Source organism: Moschus berezovskii, chromosome 17, assembly GCF_049115385.1.
Source record: "Moschus berezovskii isolate FMDL1 chromosome 17, NW_MosBer_1.0, whole genome shotgun sequence".
Lineage (NCBI taxonomy): Eukaryota > Metazoa > Chordata > Mammalia > Artiodactyla > Moschidae > Moschus > Moschus berezovskii.
Window position 1 is genome coordinate 27,879,912 of NC_142476.1, and position 21,530 is coordinate 27,901,441.

At 43.9% G+C, this 21,530-nt stretch overlaps 1 protein-coding gene across 3 annotated transcripts in view; it reads right to left on the bottom strand.

The window, feature by feature from the left end:
• LAMC2 (laminin subunit gamma 2) overlaps positions 1–21,530 on the bottom strand; it is a 71,555-nt gene that overhangs the window by 40,931 nt on the left and 9,094 nt on the right. For 2 of the 3 annotated variants that reach the window (XM_055419117.2, XM_055419118.2), the window contains exons 2-3: positions 7,607–7,795; positions 357–492 (exon numbers count right to left, since the gene is read on the bottom strand). In XM_055419117.2, coding sequence (XP_055275092.2) covers positions 357–492; positions 7,607–7,795 — 325 coding nt within the window. The remainder of the gene's footprint in view (positions 1–356; positions 493–7,606; positions 7,796–21,530) is intronic. The other variant, XM_088845278.1, reaches the window with a different exon arrangement.

Consider the following 21,530-nt stretch of genomic DNA (forward strand, 5'->3'; position numbering starts at 1 on the left):
CTGATCTTTAACACAAGTATAACGCTAATCCAAAGTTTTTAGGGTTATTGTGAGGGTTAGATGAGATAACCCACACATAATCCCCAAAAGGCTTCCCTGGTGGTCCAGTGGCTAGGACTCTAAGCTCCCAATGCAGAAGGCCTGGGTTTGATCCCCGGTCAGGGGAGTAAGATCTCATATGCCACAACTAAGACTGTGTGCAGCCGAAGAATAAATAAACGTTTTTCTTAAAATAGTGTTTCCATAGCTCAGTTTCTTAGTAACAGTTACTCAGGAAGTGGAAGTGGTCCCCAATGTTGATACGATCGATTGCCATTAGTCACGGTGGAACCAGCGGTGGTGGCGCAGGCACTTACAGGAGCTTCCGGTCTTGCGTGCACCCAGCATCCGTGAGGGTGTGGAAGCCTGGCAAACAGCGGTCACACCTGTCCCCCGTCACACCTGGCTTACAGCTGCACCGCCCAGAGTTGTCACATCGAGGGCTAAGAGAACCTACAACCACAAAGGAGGGGAAAGGAAAGAGGAAAAGGAACAATTTCATTCACATGACATTAGAGGGCAACCAGCACCATATGGGAGCTCAATAAATACTAAGTAACGGAGAAGGCAATAGCAAGCCACTCCAGTACTATTGCCTAGAAAATCCCATGGATGGAGGAACCTGGTAGCCTGCAGTCCGTGGGGTAGCTAAGGGTCGGACACGACTGAGCGACTTCACTTTCACTTTTCACTTTCACACATTGGAGAAGGAAATGGCAACCCACTCCAGTGTTCTTGCCTGGAGAATCCCAGGGATGGGGGAGCCTGGTGGGCTTCCGTCTATGGGGTCACACAGAGTCGGACACGACTGAAGTGACTTAGCAGCAGCAGCAACAGTCTCCTAAAGGAGATCAGTCCTGAGTGTTCATTGGAAGCACTGATGGTGAAGCTGAAGCTCCAATACTTTGGCCACCTGATGCGAAGAGCTGACTCACTGGAAAAGACCCTGATGCTGGGAAAGATTGAGGGCAGGAGGAGAAGGGGCCGACAGAGGATGAGATGGTTGGATGGCATCACCGACTCGATGGACATGAGTTTGGGTAAACTCCGGGAGTTGGTGATGGCCAGGGAGGCCTGGCGTGCTGCAGTCCATGGGGTCGCAAAGAGTCGGATACTGAGCGAGTGAACTGAACTGAACTGAATCACCATGACTTGATGCTTTGGGCGATTCTTTCACATCATCGGGATATGCGTCCACCACTAGGGAAAATTCTGACAGCCAAAGACAGCTTCTTCAGGGAAAGAAATGGAAATGACTCCTGAAAGCATTATTATTTATATATCTGCTCTGATTTCAACATTAAGTCATTTGTCAAACCCTTGAGATCTTAAGAAGGAACATTTGTGAATGAGCACACGAGCCTCCGCAAAGACAGGATGCAAAAGTAAGCCGCCTTGTCCCTTCTCCCTGGCAGGCAAACAGCATCTTTCAAGGGTCAGTGCTCACATGGTATGATTGCAAGAGCAGAAAAAAGCCTCTTAACCAAAAGTCTCTCTACCTACGTGGCGTGGTAGAGAGTCTCACCTTTGGAGTATCACCTCTTGTGAGGAGTGAAGACCCTGTGCACCTTACCTGGTCTGGGGCACTAGAGCACTTTCTTACGATTAACTGTTTATAGATATGCTCTATAAAATGACCTCACAGCCTATTGCTGAAAGGTGAGAGGTGCTCAGGATAACAAAGTGTGGCATCCTGGAATCCAGCCACCCTTACCACCTCCCCTTCAACCACCCCCAGTTCAAGCTTCCTCCTTCTCTCACCTGGCCCCTACCTCCATCCTTGACTCCCTACACTCCATTCTCTCTATAGAAGCCAAGGTGCTCCTTTTCAATGGAGTTTGAATCATATGCCTGGTCTGTTTAGTCTTCTGATGGGTCCCTGCTATGAGTGGAATAAAGTGCAAACTCTGTACTGTGACCTGCAAGCCTCGACCTCTCTTGCCTCATCTCCTGCTCCTTCACTGAGGTCCAGCATCCTAGCTCCCCTCCCTGTTCCTGGAATATGCTGATTGCTTCCCTCCTCAGGGCATTTGCTCCTGCTGCTTCTTCAGCCTGGAATGTTCTATCCCGAGAACGCACGCTAGTTGGCCCATTCTCAGCACTTATGTCTTGATTAACTTCTCTAGAGAAACCTTCTCTGACTCTCACGTCTATAATATTCAGCCCACTGCTCCCTCGGTCCTTAGCCCTGCTTACCGATAACTCCCTCAGCTTGTGTTCCCTGCTGAATTCCCAGCGCCCAAAGCAAAGCAGAGTCCCAGATATCTGTTGGATTAATTAACCCTCAGGAAGGAGGACGTGGCTACTGTGAAAGAAGAAGGAAGCCAAAAGATGAGGTAGAATGTGGTTCACCTACTTGATAATTTCCCTAAGGCTAGCAGTATTATCGGAGAAGGCAATGGCAAGCCACTCCAGTACTCTTGCCTAGAAAATCGCATGGAGAGAGGAGCCTGGTAGGCTGCAGTCCATGGGGTCGCTACTAGTCAGACGCGACTGAGTGACTTCACTTTTACTTTTCACTTTCACACATTGGAGAAGGAAATGGCAACCCACTCCAGTGTTCTTGCCTGGAGAATCCCAGGGACAGCGGAGCCTGGTGGGCTGCCGTCTATGGGGTCGCACAGAGTCGGACACGACTGAAGCGACTTAGCAACAGCAGCAGCAGCAGCAGTATTATCGGAGAAGGCAATGGCAAGCCACTCCAGTACTGTTGCCCAGAAAATCCCATGGATGGAGGAGCCTGGTGGGCTACAGTCCATGGGGTCGCTACTAGTCGGACATGACTGAGCAACTTCACTTTCACTTTTCACTTTCACACGTTGGAGAAGGAAATGGCAACCCACTCCAGTGTTCTTGCCTGGAGAATCCCAGGGACGGCGGAGCCTGGTGGGCTTCCGTCTATGGGGTCACACAGAGTCGGGCACGACTGAAGTGACTTAGCAGCAGCAGCAGTATTATAAATAATTCCTATATCTGAACTGTGATAACCAAGCTATTCATAATCTATAAAGCCAATAGAACACTAACCAGTTGCTCCTTCTTTCTTCTAATCTCTTACTTGTCTGTGAACTTTTAATTCACTTATAGTTACAAGTCAAATCAATAAAGGTGTTTGGCTCTGTGTCTATAGCCACAGGTGGAACATGAAATAAACTAGTTACATTCACAGTTAGAGTCTGTGAGAGTCTCTGTGTCAACCTTGCAAGGCTTGAAAGGATCCTCAGTGATAAGAACCTAAACTACCTTTTATGTTATTCAGTGAGACACTGAATTATGTTTAGTTCACCACATTTATTGGTGAATTAAGAGCTGAAAAGATATCAAATCCATTTGTGGATGATCGGGAGCACTCAGAGGATCAGACAGCTCATACCAGGAGCAGACAGAGAGAGGAGGGGAAGGCACCTCGGGCAGAAATAGAATATCACTGATTAAGCAAAGGGCAAGGGTGATCGGAGTGGGGAGAAGTCTCAGAATAGTGGAAGCCAAGGGAGGAGAATTCCAAGGAGGGTTAAGGGAGGAAGAGGATGGAATAGTTTCCAATATCTAAGACAAGAGAGCACTTAAGATGAGAGTAAGCCGAGGCCACTGGGGTTGGCGTTTAGAGACACAGAGAGGACGGAGCTAAGAAGGTAGATTCCTGTTTAAATTTATACAATGTAATTATTTAAACATAAATGAGTAAATCTGGGACACAGAAACATGTTTTTTTTTTCCTCCATTCAAATTAATGGAAATTATGTTTTCAATTTAAGAAAACTCTCCCTACAATAGTTTTTCAGAAGCAACTCTTACTAGTCCATGGTCTTTAGCCTGCCAGGCTCCTTTGTCCATAGGATCTCCCAGGTAAGAATACTGGAGAGGATTGCCATTTTCTTTCCCAGGGGATCTTCCCAACCCAGGGATCGAACTCGAGTCTCCTGCACTGGCAGGTGGATTCTTTACCACTGAGCTACCTGGGAAGTCCAAACTAAAATACATGAAGTACCTAACTCAATACCTCACATAGAGTAAGTGCTCACAAAAGTAGTTTATGCTTGAATCTTCCAGGCCTCCTTCAAGCCTTGCAAAGTTGACATGGAAACACGTACAAGCTCTTACTATAAACAGGATTGATTTACTTCATGTCCCCAAACTTCCAAAATAATAGCACTGGGTTTTCAAAGTATCTCATTAAAATAAAAACACCTGTCCTAATTCCTATATCATGAGCTACTCTCAGGGATTGTGAACAACTGGGTTTAAAGGATAGATGAAGAACAGCTTCTTGACTCAAGTGTGTCCCCAAAAAGCATTTCATGACTTAGGTAGTCCTGTCTATATGCATTAGAGGACTCAGGAACGTATTCTAAAATGACTAAGAGAGCTTGCTTCCTTTTGAGAATGCTTTAAAAATATAGACACCTGCATTTTTTAATAGCACTATTACTATTATTATTCAATCACTGTATTTAATAATAATTAAATTATTATCTAAGGCATGTTTCAAAACAATAACTCAAATGTTATAGTCTGAGAAATCCACTGCATGGCTTGTACATATTAAAAAAATAAAATTAAGAGAACAAACCCAATATCATTAATGTCTGTACAGATCTCAAGAACTGAGGTATCAGGGGAGGAAAACAAGCACACAGTAAATTTCAGAGTATTCACAGAAAGTTATCAGGGTTACAAGAACTGAGGATAACTTGGCCCTGTTCCTGAGCCCCTAAAACCATCACCTAAAAATAAGTCTAGTTGGTATATTTAGAAGAAACCAGTGTAACATCCAAAATCTGTGACCACTTTGGGGGTTATAAATGCTGCTGGCTCATTTGCCATGCATACAATGGAAGCTTTTGGTAAGATGAATTCTCCTGCATTTGAAATTGAATATACAACAAATTCCCTTGGGAGGTTATATTTTGAAAGTGAGAAATACCCTCTGGCTGATGGGGAAACTGAGAAATCACATAGAGAATTAAATTCTTGCTACTGATTTTGTGACCTGTGTAGCCAACAGGTAGCCAGAGATGGCACAAAGTGGGAACAGTCCCTACCACCAATGTGTCACTCAGCCCTCAACAAGTTTCATCACCTCCCTCTCTAAGCCTCTGATACCTCATTTGTAAAATGAGAATAATAGCACTGTCTTCATAGGGTTATTTGTGAAGATTAAATTAATTAGTGGATGAAAGTGTTTAGAAAAGTGCCTGGCACAGAGTAAGCGTGTAATTCATGTTAACTATTAATATCATACAAGACATAAATCATCACTGGGCTCCACTGCTTCCTACTAGGTTGTTCACCCTGAGTCCGAGCTATCTATTCCCCCAAAGAAAAGAAAGAACCAGGCTCATTGTTACTGGGTGGCAACAAACTAGAGTGGAAAGAAGAGATGGCGTGGTAAAACCTCTTCGCCACCTCTCTTCACGATGCAGGCTCTTTGTCTACTCTCAGACTAATAGCCTTGTCTTCAGGCCAGGCTTTCCAGCTGAGCCAATTACATTTCTCATCACATTCAGGCTGATTATTTTCCTGGGATGACCCAACTCTAGTGACTCACAACAAAGCCGCATCACCTAAGGGGATACGGGCTTGTCAGAGAGGTTAAATGCCCATTAAAGTGAAATCATTTTCTTTTAATTTTTGTTTGGTTCAGAGGGAGAATTACTAAACCCCAAAGATTCTGGATGCTGAGTCAAAGCCACAAAACTGAGCAAATCTGACTCAAACCATATGGTAGCAGCAAGTCTGGTGAATCTGAGAATGATTGCTGGTGTATGGGTCTGTATCACCATGGGGTCACCCCAGTTTTCAAAGGCTTCCTGACACACGCTACTTGCAAGTCATGACTGGGCCAAAGCCTGCCCGTTTTTAGATTCTTTCAGCTGCTGCTAAGAATTGGCTCCACAGAACTATACTGAGTCATAACACTATACCTTTTTGGTAAATTAACATTGATCACATTATACAATTAAACACTTTTTGGCAAAGAGAAATAGATATGCCAAAGAAGACAATAGACAAATAAGGTAGCTTTAAAAAATCCCAACTTTAGGGACTTCTTAGTGGTCAGTGGTTAGGACTCCCCACTTCCACTGCAGGGGGCACTGGTTCAACCCCTGGTTGGGGAAATAAGAGTCCATGTACCACATGGTGTGGCCCAAAAAAATTGTTTTTAATTTTTTAAGTCCCAAATATTTATCTCTCTCTTCTTCTTTGTATTTATTAATTTGTCTTTACTGTCTGCTCATGACAATGATAGTAAAGAATCTGCCTCAGTGAGGGAGACCCCGGTTCAATCCCTGGGTTAGGAAGAGTCCCTGGAGAAGGGAATGGCTACTCACTCCATTATTCTTGCCTAGAGAATCCCCATGGACAGAGGAGCCTGGCGGGCCACAGTCCATGGGGTCGCAAAGGGTCAGACACAACTGAGCAACTAACGCTTTCACTTTTCATGATGACTACAGCAGGACATGCGCATATGTACACACAGAAACTACCTATGGTTCTGAGAATACGCAGTGATACATTTAAAACAAGAACAACAAAAACAGGCTCTCCCGTGAACCAGCCACCCTATCAGGTCTTCGTATTTATTGTTCTATTTCCTCTTGCTCACAACCCTGTGAAGGATTCTAATCTACCTATTCTGCGTCTGTCACTTTTATCAGTCTCACTTTATCTTGCCAGCACCCAGCATAGCGCCAGAAACAGATCTTTCTAATCTCTTGTTTTTGAGAGGTTGGTCAAAGGGATAGTTACGGAAATGAAGAACTATCACTGGAAGAATACAAGCTTCTTTGTGGGTAGCCATTTCCTTCTTGAGGTCAAAGACTGTCCTCTGCTGGGAAAAGTCATTGTGTGCCTCTCTTGGGGCTGGAATTCCAACTAATGTGCCCTGAAGACCACAGCTGGTTCCTACAACTTAGCCTTAAGAAAAACATATTTCCTTTCAGAGTGAAAAAAAAAAAAAACCAGTGTCTCATAGATTCCCAATTGTTCTAGAAATTTTTTAATAAACTTTATTTTTAGAATTATTAGTTTTGAAAGGAAATTATTAGTTTTGCAATATATTTTTCTGTTCTGTTTGTTTGTTTACTTTTGGCTGTGCCATGGGGTACCTTAGTTCCTAGTCCAGGGATCGAACCTGTGCCCATGCATTGGGAGTACTGTGGAGTCTTAACCACCGGACCAACTGGGAAGCGTCTGTTCAAAAAAACTGAACATCTGCCTCTTGGTCTGCTCTCTCTTTCTTTTCCCCTGCCTTCCTCCCTCCCTCCCCATTCTATCCCCTCCCCTCCCCTCCCCCATTCCCTCCCCTCCCCCTTCCCCGCCCCCCTTTCTCTCCCCTTCCCCTCCCTCCCCTTTCTCTCCCTCCCCCTCTCTCCCCCATTCTCTCCCCTCCCTCTCTCCCCATTCTCTTCCATCCCCCTTCCCCTCCCTCCTTTCTCTCCCCTCCCCCTCCCTTCCCCTCCCTCCCTCCCCCTCCCCCTTTCTCTCCCCTCCCCCTCCCTCCCCTCCCTCTCCCCCCCTTTCTCTCCCCCTTTCTCTCCCCCATCCCCCCCTTTTATGCAGCCACCTTTGGCATTGCAGTTGCAGGGCAAACAGCGGTCTCTCTCCCTGTGTCGGTAGAACCCTTCCTTGCACCTCTCACAGTGAATGCCACCAGTGTTGTCACTGCAGTGGAGACAGCGGAATCCATTTCCTGTCAGTCTGTGAAGTTCCTGATCAAAGATGCACTGCCTGGACTTCCCATTGCAATCACAGACTAGGGATTAGGGGGGAAAAAAAAGGCATTGTCAGCAGAAAGCAAGTCAGGGCAACTTCTCCTAGGTGTTTTATTATTATTAATAAAAATGATGCCCAGGGTACTACATACTAGTTTAAACTGCTCAGTGGCGAAAGGTAACAGGGTGAAATTGTCCACACGATGATGGAGGGAGTTCCCGGTTTACCTAAAGGAAGCGGTGCTGGAGGAGTGTTGCCTTGGAGAACACAAAACAACCTGCAGTCAGGGTTGCCAGACTGCCAGACACCTCAAGACAAACCAAAGCTCTAATATTATGTAATTTTATGTGAAAAGTCCCGATTTAAATATTTGCAAGGAATTCATTTTTAAAATTCTGTGAAACCCCACAGTATAAGTCTGTGGGCTGGAGAAGACCTGAGGACTGCCAGGACGTGCTCTCTGGCACGACTGTGAAACAGCTGAAGGTGATATCTATTCAAGACCTATAGCATCTGTCCTTCCAGTGATGGTCAAGGCTGAGGAGCTAATTATTTTTTAAATTTACTTTATTGAAACACAGTGATTTGCACTGTTATATTAATTCCTGGTGTTCAGCAAAGTGATTCAGTTATACATACATATATACATTCTTCTTCATATCCTTTATTATGGTTTATTACAGGATATTGAATAAGTTCCCTGTGCTATGAGTAGGACCTTGCTGTTTATCCACCGTATATGTAATAGTTTGCATCTGATAATCCCAAACTCCCAGTCCAGCCCTCCCAGCCCCAGCCCCCTTGGCAACCACAAATCTGTTCTCTGTGCCTGTGAGTCTGTTTCTGTTTCACAGATAAACTCATTTGTGCCACATTTTAGATTCCACATATAAGTGACATCATACAGTCTTTGCCTTTTTCTGACTGACTTTACTCAGCACGATAATCCTAGGTCCATCTGCATTGCTGCAAATGGCAGTATTTCATTCTTTTTGTGGCTGAGTAGTATTCCAGTGTGTGTGTGTATCACACCTTCTTTATCCATTCATCTCCTGACGCACATTTAGGTTGCTTCCATGTCTTGACTACTGTAAATAGTGCTGCCATGAACACAGGGGTGCATCTATCTTTTTAAATTACAGTTTTGTCTCGGTATATGCCCAGGAGCAGGATGGTTGGATCATATAGCAACTTTAGTTTTTTGAGGAACCTCCTTTCTGTGTCCCAAAGAGGCTGCACCAATTTACACTCCCACCAACAATGTAGGAGGGTCCCCTTTGCTTGAGGAGCTAATATGACTATCTGGACAGGTATTTCCTCCCCTCTCACTGTGCCATAAGGGTCTCTCCCAAAGCCAGGAGTCAGAAAGAACCACAGTCCCATTAAGAAGGACTTTCCCCAGGTGTCTAGGAAAGTTCATGCTGTGCATGTTCCAAAGAGACTCGTGGGGTAACTAACGTCTCCATGCGGGACCAAAACAGCCAATGAGTTAACAGGGGAAATCCTTAGCATTGTACCTGGCACACAGCAGACCCCCAACAAATATTTCAGCCACGGTTTGGAAAAGATGATGATCCTTGGGGTTAAAAGAATGGTATCAAGTACCAGTTCTGCTAGTTCCTAAGGTAATCACTTCAACTCTCTGAATCTTATTTCTTTTATAAACGTAGGCTGCATTTTCTACCTCCCTGGATTGTCGAAAGGATCCTACTGAGAAAAGAAGATCAAGTCCTTCATTTATGCTATTTCACCCCTCACTCACAGGAGAAAGGTATTGCCTCAGATGAGAAAAATGCAGCTCACAAAAGTTAAGTAACTTGACCCAGTGGAAAGCTGGGATTTGAACCTCTGTCTGTTGCCAAAACTCACTTTCTTTCCCCCAGAGACACTGTCTCTATTGGTCATGCAACCCTAGTGAGAACTTGTCTCTGGCAATGTCCAGGGCTGTGACTTCCCCTGGGGACTCATTTTAAAAGTCAGCAAATGTACCAACATGTACAGAGCAGCTGCCTGCGCAGGCCTTGCCAGCTCTGATGGAACAAAGGTGGCAAAGGTGGCTAAGGATAGCTGCTGACCTTCGTAAGGGACTTCCTTGCAATAGCTCCTAAAACTCATTCTCCTACTCCTGTGGGTGCCCCTAATCTGAGGGGAGTCAAGAACCTCTATCCAGAGACCAGTATGTTTCTGGGGCTTTATATTCAGCAGCTCAGTTACTTCTTGCAATAACATTTTAACATGGGTTTAATAATCCTCATTCAACAGAAATGAGTCCATGGAGGGAGTAGGCGCCTCACCGCAGCTCACACAGCTAAGTGGCAAAGGTGTAATTGCTCCCAGGTGTATCCAATCACAAAGCTCTCACCTTTCTGTGTTACTCCTGTGTCTCAAGGCTCTGGTCTGCTACTGTGTGTAGGTATTCTTTCTATGACTCCCTCATGGAGAGTTATTCAGCCTCTTCCTAATCTGGCAAGATGTCAGATCCCTCCTGAGACAGCTCTGATTGTTACAAATTATTTTTATGCAATTTTATTTTTTAAACTATAATTTTTCATTGCTTTCCCTCCTTTTCTCACTCATCTGCTATTTTATTTATTTTTGGCTGCACTGGGTCTTCATCACAGGCTTTCTCTACTTGCAGTGAGCGTGGGCTTCTCATTGTGGTGGCTTCTCTTGTTGCAGAACACAGGCTCTAGGTGCCCGGGCTCAGAGGCTGTGGCACACGGGCTTAGTTGCTCCGAGGCATGTGGGATTTTCCCAGAACCAGGGATGGAACTCATGTCCCTTGCATTGGCATCAGATTTTTATCCAGTGAGCTATCAGGGATGTCCCTGCAATTTTAAATGTGCCTCTGTCCCTGTAATTTTATCGTGCATTCTGTCCTTCTGTGGAAAACAACAACACAGACACACCTACTCTCTTCTCTATTTATTGACTCATCAGACATTTCTCACATTTACATTTACAAGGCGCTGCATTAGCCATACCCTTGAGTATCTGAAGATAGGACCATCTTCATCTTTAGCCTTCTCTTCTTTGGGTTAAGCTGAAGATCTGTCACCTCCAGAACTTTCAGCCATTTCCCAGGTCATGATTTCTAGATTCATCTTGACCCCCCTCCTAGGAACAAACTCTCATTTTCACTACCTTTCTTTAAATGACTAGAATTTATCACAGCTCTTCAAGTGTGGTTTGAACAGCTCAGCTTACAGCAGGACCAGATATTATAATTCCATGGATGAGCCTAACATTTGACTAAACTCACAGCCCATGAAGTTTGCATTCAGTTCAAACTCCCAGGGCTTTTTCACAGAACTGATGCCAAGCCGAATCTTTCCCAGCGAATGCTTGTGTAACGGATTTTTCTGGATCTCCAACAGATGTGCCACACAGCTGCCATGTGCTGTGAAATGTCTGCCGAGCAGCTCATTAGGCACGAACAAGAGCTAAATCCACCAGCCAGAGATCCTTGTGAGGCTGTCCAGTTGGATCCCACACTGAGCCAGTGCCCTCCCTGCTGTGGATGACCTTTGGGAACAATCTCGAAATAATTTCAAACATCTCATTGCTTTTTTTTTATTTTCTGCTTTTTGTGTGGTCTCTGTTTCCTTTTTCTTTTTCTTTTTTTGTACTTATTTTATGTTTATTCTGTTTATTTATTTGTCTGCACTGGGTCTTGCAGGATCTTCGATCTTTGCTGTACTGTTTGAACTTCTAGTTGCAGTTTGTGGGATCTACTTTCCTGACCAAGACCCGGCTGCATTGGGAGCATGGAGTCTTAGCCACCGGGACCACCAGGGAAGTCCCTCACTGTATCTTTTTTCATTCAAAACAAACTTTTTGCTGGTAGAAGTTAATTTCATTAGGAAGTGATGTATTTTTAGAGCATTATTTTAAAAATAGAAAACCCTGTTATAATCTTTTTTTTTAACCGTTTCCCTTTCCTTCTGTCCTTTCTGCTTTAAAGCTCTATTATGAAAGAACTGATGTTCCTCCTTTAAAATTCACAGCCTTCGATGGAGACACCTTCATATAATTCCAGTACCGGAGGCCTTTAGGCAGCATCTCTCCACTCTGGAACTCTCCTGCAAACCTATTGTAAGCTACCCTCCTCTCTCTCAGTTGGGCTTCTCTTTAAGCCCAGGGTTATGTATGCTTCCCAGGTGACGCAGTGGTAAAGAATTTGCCTGCCAATGCAGGAAACGCAGGAGACATGGGTTCAATGATTCCCTGGAGTAGAGGAAATAGCAACCCACTCCAGTATTCTTGCCTGGAGAATTCCACGGACAGAGGAGCCTAACGGGCTCTAGTCCATGGGGTCGCAAAAAGTTGGACGTGACTGAGCACACACACCTGTAATACATTTTAAAACATGAGGAAACTCTAAAAATGTTATTATACTTCCTTTTTTATGTTTAGCCTTGTTCAGCTTTAAATCTGTTATAGAATTTTTTTTTTTAATTTTTGTTTTGAAATCTACTTGCTATTCTTCTAAATTTGGGGCCAGCTGTAAATTTTATAACCATGTTGTCTAGTTTCCATCAGGGAGCCTTGACACAAAAGCCAGTGATACAAGTATAAAGATGGGGGTCTTGGACATGTCCTGGGTCCATTGGGAATCATTTGTCAAATCCTTTCATCCAACAAATATAGATTGAGCATCTATGTGCCATACCCTGTTTTCAGGAATTTAGCAGTAGCCAGAAACCAACAGATGGGACCACCCTGGTGGACCAGTAGTTAAGACTCTACCTGCCAGTGCAGGGGACATGGGTTCCAGCCCTGGTCCTGGAAGAGCCCACATGTTGTGGAGCAACTAAGCCCATGTGACACAACTACTGAGCCCACACACCTAGAGCCTGTGTTCTGCAACAAGAGAAGCTCCTGCAATGAGAAGCCCATGTACCGAAATGAAGAGTGGCCCCGGCTCGCTGCAACTAGAGAAAGCCCACATGCAACAATGATGACCCTGCACAGCCACAAATAAATAAATAACCAATAGCTGTCCAAGACTTCATGGAGTTTTCATGAGACTTAGAGGAAAAGACACACATTTCATTCATTCATTTGGTCAGTATCACTTCACGTCCAACAGGGGCACTGCCCTGGTGCTCAGACACTGGGTTTTGTGAGCCAGCAAAATTTCAATAAAGGGAATCATAATGTTTTATAGGGGCTTCCCTGGTGGCTCAGCCAGGAAAGAATCTGCCTGCAATGTAGGAGACCTTGGTTCAATCCCTGGGTTGGGACGATCTGCTGAAGAAGGAAATGGCAATCCATTCTATCATTCTTGCCTAAGAAATCCAAATAAGATATTAAATATACACTTATTTGATATTGATTGGGCTTTGTCACATACGCATCTTGGACATGTCCTTTGTCACATACACATCATATTATCACAGTTTTCCTCATTCTACCATGGACAGGCATAGGTCCAGGATCTGGCATTAAGCTATTACTGTATCAGAAAATACAGAGACAAATCAGACTCGGACCCTGAACAGACCTGAAGACTTATAGGGTCTAGGAATTAAGAGGGGAAGAATCTTTCTCCCTGTCTCACTGATTCTGTATCACAGGAACCAGGTCCTACCCACTACCCTTATTTGACTATTCATTTCTTTGGTACTCTTTCCAAATTAGGGACATCTTTTCAAGGTTTTGACTTCCCTGGTGGCTCAGATGGTAAAGCGTCAGCCTACACTACGGGAGACCCAGGTTCGATCCCTGGGTGGGGAAGATCCTCTGGAGAAGGAAATGGCAACCCACTCCAATACTCTTGCCTGGAAAATCCCACGGACTGAGGAGCCTGGTAGGCTACAGTCCATGGGGTTTTAAAGAGTCGGACACAACTGAGTGACTTCACTTTCAAGGTTTTGTACCATCCTCTCCCCATCCCCTCACTTTACCCCCCCTAAATCCTTGCCCTGTCAGCAGGGATGCTCCCCAGAAGCTAAAGAAAGGAGATCCATCAAGTTCACCTCAAGCCCCGCATAAGCCCCGCAGAAACCGAACATGTCTCTCAGACTTTTTTGTATTTCTTTCAGTCTAGGAAAATGTGGGTGGTAATTGTGTCTGACTGCTATGTATACTGCTTCTTTGGCACTTAAGCATTTATTATCATAATAACTGTAATAGCACACCATCGCTGACCCTCAAGGTACTTCTTAGAAAAGCCCGCCGGGCGGCCAGAGGCAGGCTGATCCACCCACCACCCCCCACACTCCCCACCAGGAAACACAGTCCGGGACCTGCAGAGTCTGCAAACAATGCAGCAAGGTGTGCAGACCGTCTCGGGCCCACCTAACACTCCCACCCTCACTCAAACACACAACTCCAACCGGTTGGGACAGGAAGCTCGGGGGCCAAAGGCTGTTTGCAAGCTGTATCCTTCAGAGAATGAAAGGAAACTGAAAATATTTCCTAGGGTTGTACTGGGGCAAGGTCTTGGAATAATCAGCATCAGGGGCTGCAGTTCATCAAGACCTCATTTTAAATTCTCCAGAGGAAATGTTGAAAGCAATTATGAGAACGGATCCACAATTTGGCATTCCTGTGACCACTTGTATATAAGCAGGTCCTCTTTCTATTGTTCTAAACATAAAAAACACGGCTCTGCTTTTCACCAAGCTGATCTAATTTCCACCTTCGTATGATGGAGCCTTGTGCTTTTTAGTGCTCTAATGGTAACAACAAAATTTTAAATCCGAACTCCTTTCAAAGCCCTCTAGATCTGGCCCTGCTGACCTCTCCACCTTGACCTTGGTCCTCTTTCTATCTCTTGTTCATTGGACTCCAGCACATAGACCCTGGCATGCACTAATCCTGGGGTGCACAAGCTATTTCCCTTTAGGCCTTTAGGCTTGCTCTTTCCTTTGCCTGGGCACTACCTGCTCCCACCCTCTCTGAACTCACTCGGCAGAAGAGCAATCTTAGGAACAAAAATTAGATGGCATTGGTCCATGGTGATAACCGGTTAAGAGCGTCTCTCTCTGATTGCCCACAGGTCTTCATCTCCATCTATCTCATGGCACTTATCACTTTCTATCCTGAGTCACCCCTATTCATGTACATGACTAACTTCCTCTACAGCGTTTCTCACTTTCGTATCTGAGAAAAGGAATATTACTTGCCATATCAGTAAACAAGCAAGTCACAGTCATTCATCAGAGATTACAGCCCTCCAAAGTGAGCCAGTGAACTCTAAAGGAACTCGGGAAGGAGAACACCCACCATCTAGAAGCCATCAGACTGCAGTCACTCCATATGGTGAGCCCTAAGGAAAGGGAGTTCAGGATGTGAAAACACAGGATACTAGCCCCAGACAGATGAGGCACACATCAAAGGAATGGTTCCAGTGAGTCCCGACTCTTGCATCTTTCCATACGTAGAAAAGTGCTAAATTCCTTAACTTGGGAAATCTGGTTTCCTTTAGTTTACAAAAAACAAAAATCTTTTGACATTTTGGCTACCTGCCCTTTGTTACAAAATTTCTATAGACCTGCTCCTCCCACCAACCTACCCACCCACCCACCTCCTGGGAGCGGTTCTCTTAGCGTTACTTGAGATGCTGCCTCCTGGGCTTAAGTTCCAAAAGATTCCACCAAATAAAACATAACTCTCAACTTTTAGGTTGCGTGTACTTTTTTCAGTCGACATAGCCCATTGTACCTAGTACAGGGCTTGTGACTGTGACTGTTAGAGGAAAGGCTGGCTGAAAGGAAGGATGGATGGAAGAACAGACAGAAGGAAGGAAAGAAGGAAGGCAGTCTGATTCTAAGAAAAGCCAAACAAGAACTGGAATGCAGAGGAATTTCTCAGGACTCTAGGGACCCAATATGAAATTTTCTCAACATCAATACATAGTTTTCATTGTCTACATATAAGGCATTCAGTGTAAAAAAAAAAAAAAAAGTTAATGTTTGTACCCCAAAAAATAAAAACTACGGGGAAATGAGAACAGCATGAATTGCAAGAGGAACGTGATACTTTTGTTAGAAGGAGTGTATGAGACTTCCGGGTTGCTGCTTTCATCGGATGAACCATTTCAGTGCCAGGATGTCCCGACCTCTGCGTGTGAGCCTGAAGCTGCCATCGCAAAGGGCAGCACGCCCAGGACTGCGTGCAAGGAGGGGCAGGGGTGAGGCAGGGGTGAGACCATGAGATCAGTCTGCTGCGATCAGGCAGTCTTGACAGGCAGTGTACTTGGCCCCTGGGCGGGACTATCTCAGGAGCTAGGAATCTGAGCGTCATGTTTGAACCTGACAGTGTGTGCTGGCTCCTGTTACGCAGAGCTTCACTGCTCTTGTTGCCATTTCAGCTGCTAAGAGCACTAATACTGAATCACTTAAACAGCAGCAAGTTTAGAATAAGTGACCTGAAGTCTCCTGGGGATAAGTCCACATATAAACTGCTTAGGGATGGTGCTTAATTCTCTTCCTAATTTAGAGGGTTAGACAGGTATGTGCCTCATGTTTCCTTTCTTGGAGACATCGGATCTTTTCTTCTGCTTCCTTGTTGAAACTCTCTTCGCTTGGATACTGGATGCCATACTGCCAGGTTCTCTTGGCTTCTCACCTCTTCCCTTGCCCCCTTCAAGTCTTTGTGGGATCCTCTCCTTGCCCAACTCTAAATGTTGGTGCTTCTCAAGTCTCAGTCCTGAGCCTCCATGCCTCTCATGATAGAACTCTAGAACTCTCTCATCCAAGCCAAGGACTTCAACAACCACAGCAGGTGTGGACGTACCAAGACACTTCCCTGGCCCAGAATTCATTCTCAATTTTAGATCCTCATGCCCAGCCATCCACTTTACATTTTCAATGGGTTGTCTCAAAAGCTCTTTACACAAAACATATAAAAACTAAATTTATAAATAATAGTGCAGTGAACTTTGGGGTGCATGTGTCTTTTTGAATTATGGCTTTCTTAGGTATATGGCCAATAGTGGAATTGCTAGGTCATATGGTAGTTCTATTTTTAGTTTTTTAAGGAACTTCCATATTGTTCTCCATAGGAAGCAATCTAAATGTCCATTGACAGATGAATAAAGAAGATGTGGTACATATATACAAGGGAATATTACTCAGCCATAAAAAGGAATGACATCGGGTCATTTTTAGAGACAAAGATGGACCTAGAGTCTGTCATACAGAGTGAAGTCAGTCAGAAAAACAAATATCATATATTCACACATATATGTGGAATCTAGAAAAATGGTACCTATTTGCAGGGCAGGAATAGAGATGCAGACATAGAGAATGGACATGTGGACAGGGGAGGATGGGATGAGCTGGGAGAGTGGGATTGACATATATACACTGCCATGTATAAACTAGATAGCTAGTGGGAACCTGCTGCATTATAGCACAGGGAGCTCAGCTTAGGGCTCTGTGACGACCTAGAGGGGTGGGCTGGGAGGGCAGTGAGAAGAAGGTCCAGGACGGAGGGGATATATGTATATATACACATAGATGATTCATTTTTTGTACAGCAGAAACCAACACAACATTGTGAAGCAACTATACCACAATAAAATTAAAAAAAAACACCAAACTTTTGTCATCCCTTCAAGTCAGAAAGCTGAGAGCTATCCTTATAGGGTCTCCATCTTTTTCATTTGCCTATATTCTATTCAATGCCCAAATGTATTAATATAATCCTCTAAACAGCTCAAGCCCATCCAAGTCTATCTCCATTATGGCCACTCGAGACCAAATCCCAGTTGTCTCTTGTCTCTTGCCGGCATAGCTTCCTAACTGAATCCTCTGCAACTTCTCTTGCCTCCCTCCACTCAGTATAGTCAGAAAAAGCTTTTTCAAATACAAATTTTACCAATATCTCCCTGTTTCAAACTTCATGATGCCTTTTAAAAAAATTTTAAAGACCAGAACTCCTAAACATTGCTTACAAAGATTTCTACTGTCTAATCCTATCTACTTTTCCAGCCTAATTTCAGCTCTCCCCCATTCATTTCACTTATATTTCATTTTATGTTTTTATTTCCTCTGCTTCTTAACATTCTTGCTTTAGAGGAAAAGCATCATAGTGGGGAGACGTGAGTTGGGGCTACCAATCCCAACCACTCTCCTCCCTTTTGTTTGTTCAAAGAAATTACACTAAAAATTCAATCTTAATTTTTTATTATTTAGATATCATCCCCTTCCTCTGAGTCAAAGAACTGGCCTCATGTACTGACAACTCTTTTCTGCTCAAAGACAGCAATCATCATCTCTGGGAAGTCAGCTGTAATGAGGCTCTTCATCAAGAAGTCCAAATAAAAATAAATAGATAGAAAATGGTGAATAAAAGAAAAGGTGAGAATAGTATACTCACTTTAAAAAGCTGGTAAATGCCTATTTTTAGAACAAAAACAATTATAGCAGGTGTCCTTTAAGTAGCAATCTATTATAAAGTATTTTAAAAATTATTTTTACAAATACTCCAATTGCACATTACTTACGAAGTCTGAAGCAAGAAAAACCTGACACATCTATCAGTTTGGTATCAAGGGCATTGGAAGCTATCATCCTATTTTCAAAAATTGAAAGTCTCCATGTCTGCGATACTCAAGATGACAAGATGAGTATTTTTATTATATTATAATTTTTAAAAAGATGATGATGAAAATGCTCATATTTTCCAGTTTTAAAATCTCTTATATGAGATTTTTCTTTCCAAGGTTTCATGTTTCTCACATTGGGTAAATACTTTCAAGCAAAATCTGAACACTTCATCATTTATTTATTTATTTTTAAATATTTATTTATTTGGCTGTGTTGAGTCTCAGTTGCAGCACATGTGATCTGCATTGTGTCATGTGGGATCTTCCATGATGTTGTGCGGACTCCTCTCTAGCTGTGAAATGAGAGCTCCAGAACTCAGCAGTTGCTACACGACGGGCTTAGGTATTGTGAGGCATGCGGGATCTTAGTTCCCTGACCAGGGATGGAACCCATGTCCCCTGCATTGGCAGGTGAATTCTTAACCTCTGGACCACCAAGGAAGTCTCCATTTCATCCTTTAAAGTGATCTTGAATTTTACAGTTTTATGTGTGACTGCTTCTAGTTTTAGCTTCTTCAGGTATGTCGCAATACATTTTCTAATTAGAATAAGAAAACTGAAAAGGCACTTCCCTCTGTAAGAGCTTTTTAACTGAATTCAGTTCTCTGCCTCACCTTTTTCACAGCTTCCTTTTAGGCCAGCACAGCCAGAACCACTGATGTTGTAACCTGCCTGATCATTTGTTTTCATGTAAATGCCAAGCAGTACAAATAAGCCTGCGACAAGAAGTGCTCTGAGAGGACCAATAGTAGCCAGTGTTCTAATCCCATGGAAAATTTTGAATGATAGAGTGCAGACAGTTCAGTTCAGTTCAGTTCAGTTCAGTCACTCAGTCGTGTCCGACTCTCCGCGACCCCATGAATCACAGCACGCCAGGCCTCCCTGTCCATCACCAACTCCCGGAGTTCACTAAAACCCATGTCTACAGTGTCGGTGATGCCATCCAGCCATCTCATTCTCTGTCGTCCCCTTCTCCTCCCGCCCCCAACCCTTCCCAGCATCAGAGTCTTTTCCAGTGAGTCAACTCGTCGCATGAGGTGGCCAAAGTATTGGAGTTTCAGCTTTAGCATCAGTCCTCCCAATGAACGCCCAGGATCGATCTCCCTTAGAATGGACTGGTTGGATCTCCTTGCGGTACAAAGGACTCTCAAGAATCTTCTCCAACACCACAGTTCAAAAGCATCAATTCTTCAGCGATCAGCTTTCTTCACAGTCCAACTCTCACATCCATACATGACCACGGGAAAAACCATAGCCTTGACTAGACGGACCTTGGTTGGCAAAGTAATGTCTCTGCTTTTTAATATATTATCAAGGTTGGTCATAACTTTCCTTCCAAGGAGTAAGCGTCTTTTAATTTCATGGCTGCAATCAGCATCTGCAGTGATTTTGGAGCCCCCAAAAATAAAGTCTGACACTATTTCCACTGTTTTTCTATTTCCCATGAAGTAATGGGACCAGATGCCATGATCTTTGTTTTCTGAATGTTGAGCTTCAAGAGTACAGACAAATCTCTTCAATTCTAAGTGGTCTGGTCATTGAGAGCCAATGAAATTGTTTACCACGTTTTCCTTTTCAATGATTAGGGCTTACAAGGAGTCACCTACTTTCATCACAAGTTCATAGCACATTGTATTGTAATCTAGACTTAGAAATGGCACAGGTAGATATGGATGACTCAGCCGGGGAGGACTAGACCAGGGAGACGTCTTCCCTAAAACCCCAGCGGGGCCCCGGCAGACAGTGGTGACAGGGAAAGAGGTCTCAGTGAACAGGAAGGTTGGGGAGGCCAATTTCTGTCTGACTAGCAAAGCTGAGAGGGAAGAGAAGGTTAGGACACAAAGGATGCAGGAGAGGCTCCTTCTCTTACACATGGCATCTTTAAGGGCTTGACTCCAGGACAACAGGAATCAGTTACAGGGTGTGATCAGTAGTGACTGCGGTGAGGATTCTGTCTCAAAGTTCATCACCCACTTGTTACTCTACAACCTTCTGGCCACAGAAGTTGCTGCGAAAGTGAGTGTTAGTAGCTCAGTCATGTCTGACTCTTTGCGACCCCATGGACTGTAGCCCACCAGGCTCCTCTGTCCATGGAATTCTCCAGGCAAGAATACTGGAGTGGGTAGCCATTCCCTTCTCCAGGGGATCTTCCTAACCCAGGGATCGAACCCAGGTCTCCTGCATCACAGGCAGATTCTTTACTATCTGAGCCAATTGCTGCAGGAATTTCTATTTTTCGCGAGATCATCAAAGAAAAGCATCCCAATACAGAAAGCATATCTGACTATTACTTAAAGAGCATAGTGTTCTTTCAGCACTTGCTACATGGCCCAGCGAAAGGTGTCGTCTGCCCCTTTAAGAAATGGCTGAACTAAAGGACATTCGAGAGTCCACGACAGCTAGAGCTGATCCCTGAAGCAATGAGGACTAAAAGGAAAGAAATCATGTGTGAGGACTCTGAATAAAGAAAAGTTTAAAAGGAAATTCCGATTTGCACTGAAATGCTTTATGGAGTATACATTAAATGTGGTTTTTCTATTGCTTACATTTGTGTTTTTTTGGCTCCTTAAAAAATAGTTACCTAATGATTCTTCCTCTTTAAACCTTTCATTGCTTTCATGAACAAGATATTTTTGTACAAGGAGATTAGCCACAGATTTTTTTGCTATCACTACATTCCTTCACAAAGATACACACATTTAGGTATGTGCATGCTTACCAGGCAGGCACCATTTGAGTTCTTAGTTTTGCCAAAAGAACATGGTAACTTGTGTACGTTGCTCTTGTTCTTGTTGAGTCACTAAAGTCATGTCCAACTCTTTGCAACCCCAAGGGCTACAACACTCCAGGCTTCCCTGTCCTTCACTATCTCCCAGAACTTGCTCAAATTCATGTCTATTGATGCTATCTGACCATCTTATTCATTTACATTACAATGTTGGAAAAGGTATGGAATGCATTTTATAGCACTTTCCTTCAAAATTCATTGCTGAAAAAAAAAATCCACTTGAAAGTAGTAAATTAAAATTGTGGTGCTTAAAGTGAGAACAGTGAATTAAATGGTCTTTTAGGAACCCAATAATTTTGATGTATCCACGAAGAGAGGTAACAGTTATTGTAAGAAGAATTTGGACCGTGAAACCTCCAGCAGAAAGTAGGATCGACGTGTCCTACATCCCAGCTCTTAGCAAAGGAAGTGCCTTTCTGGTCTCTT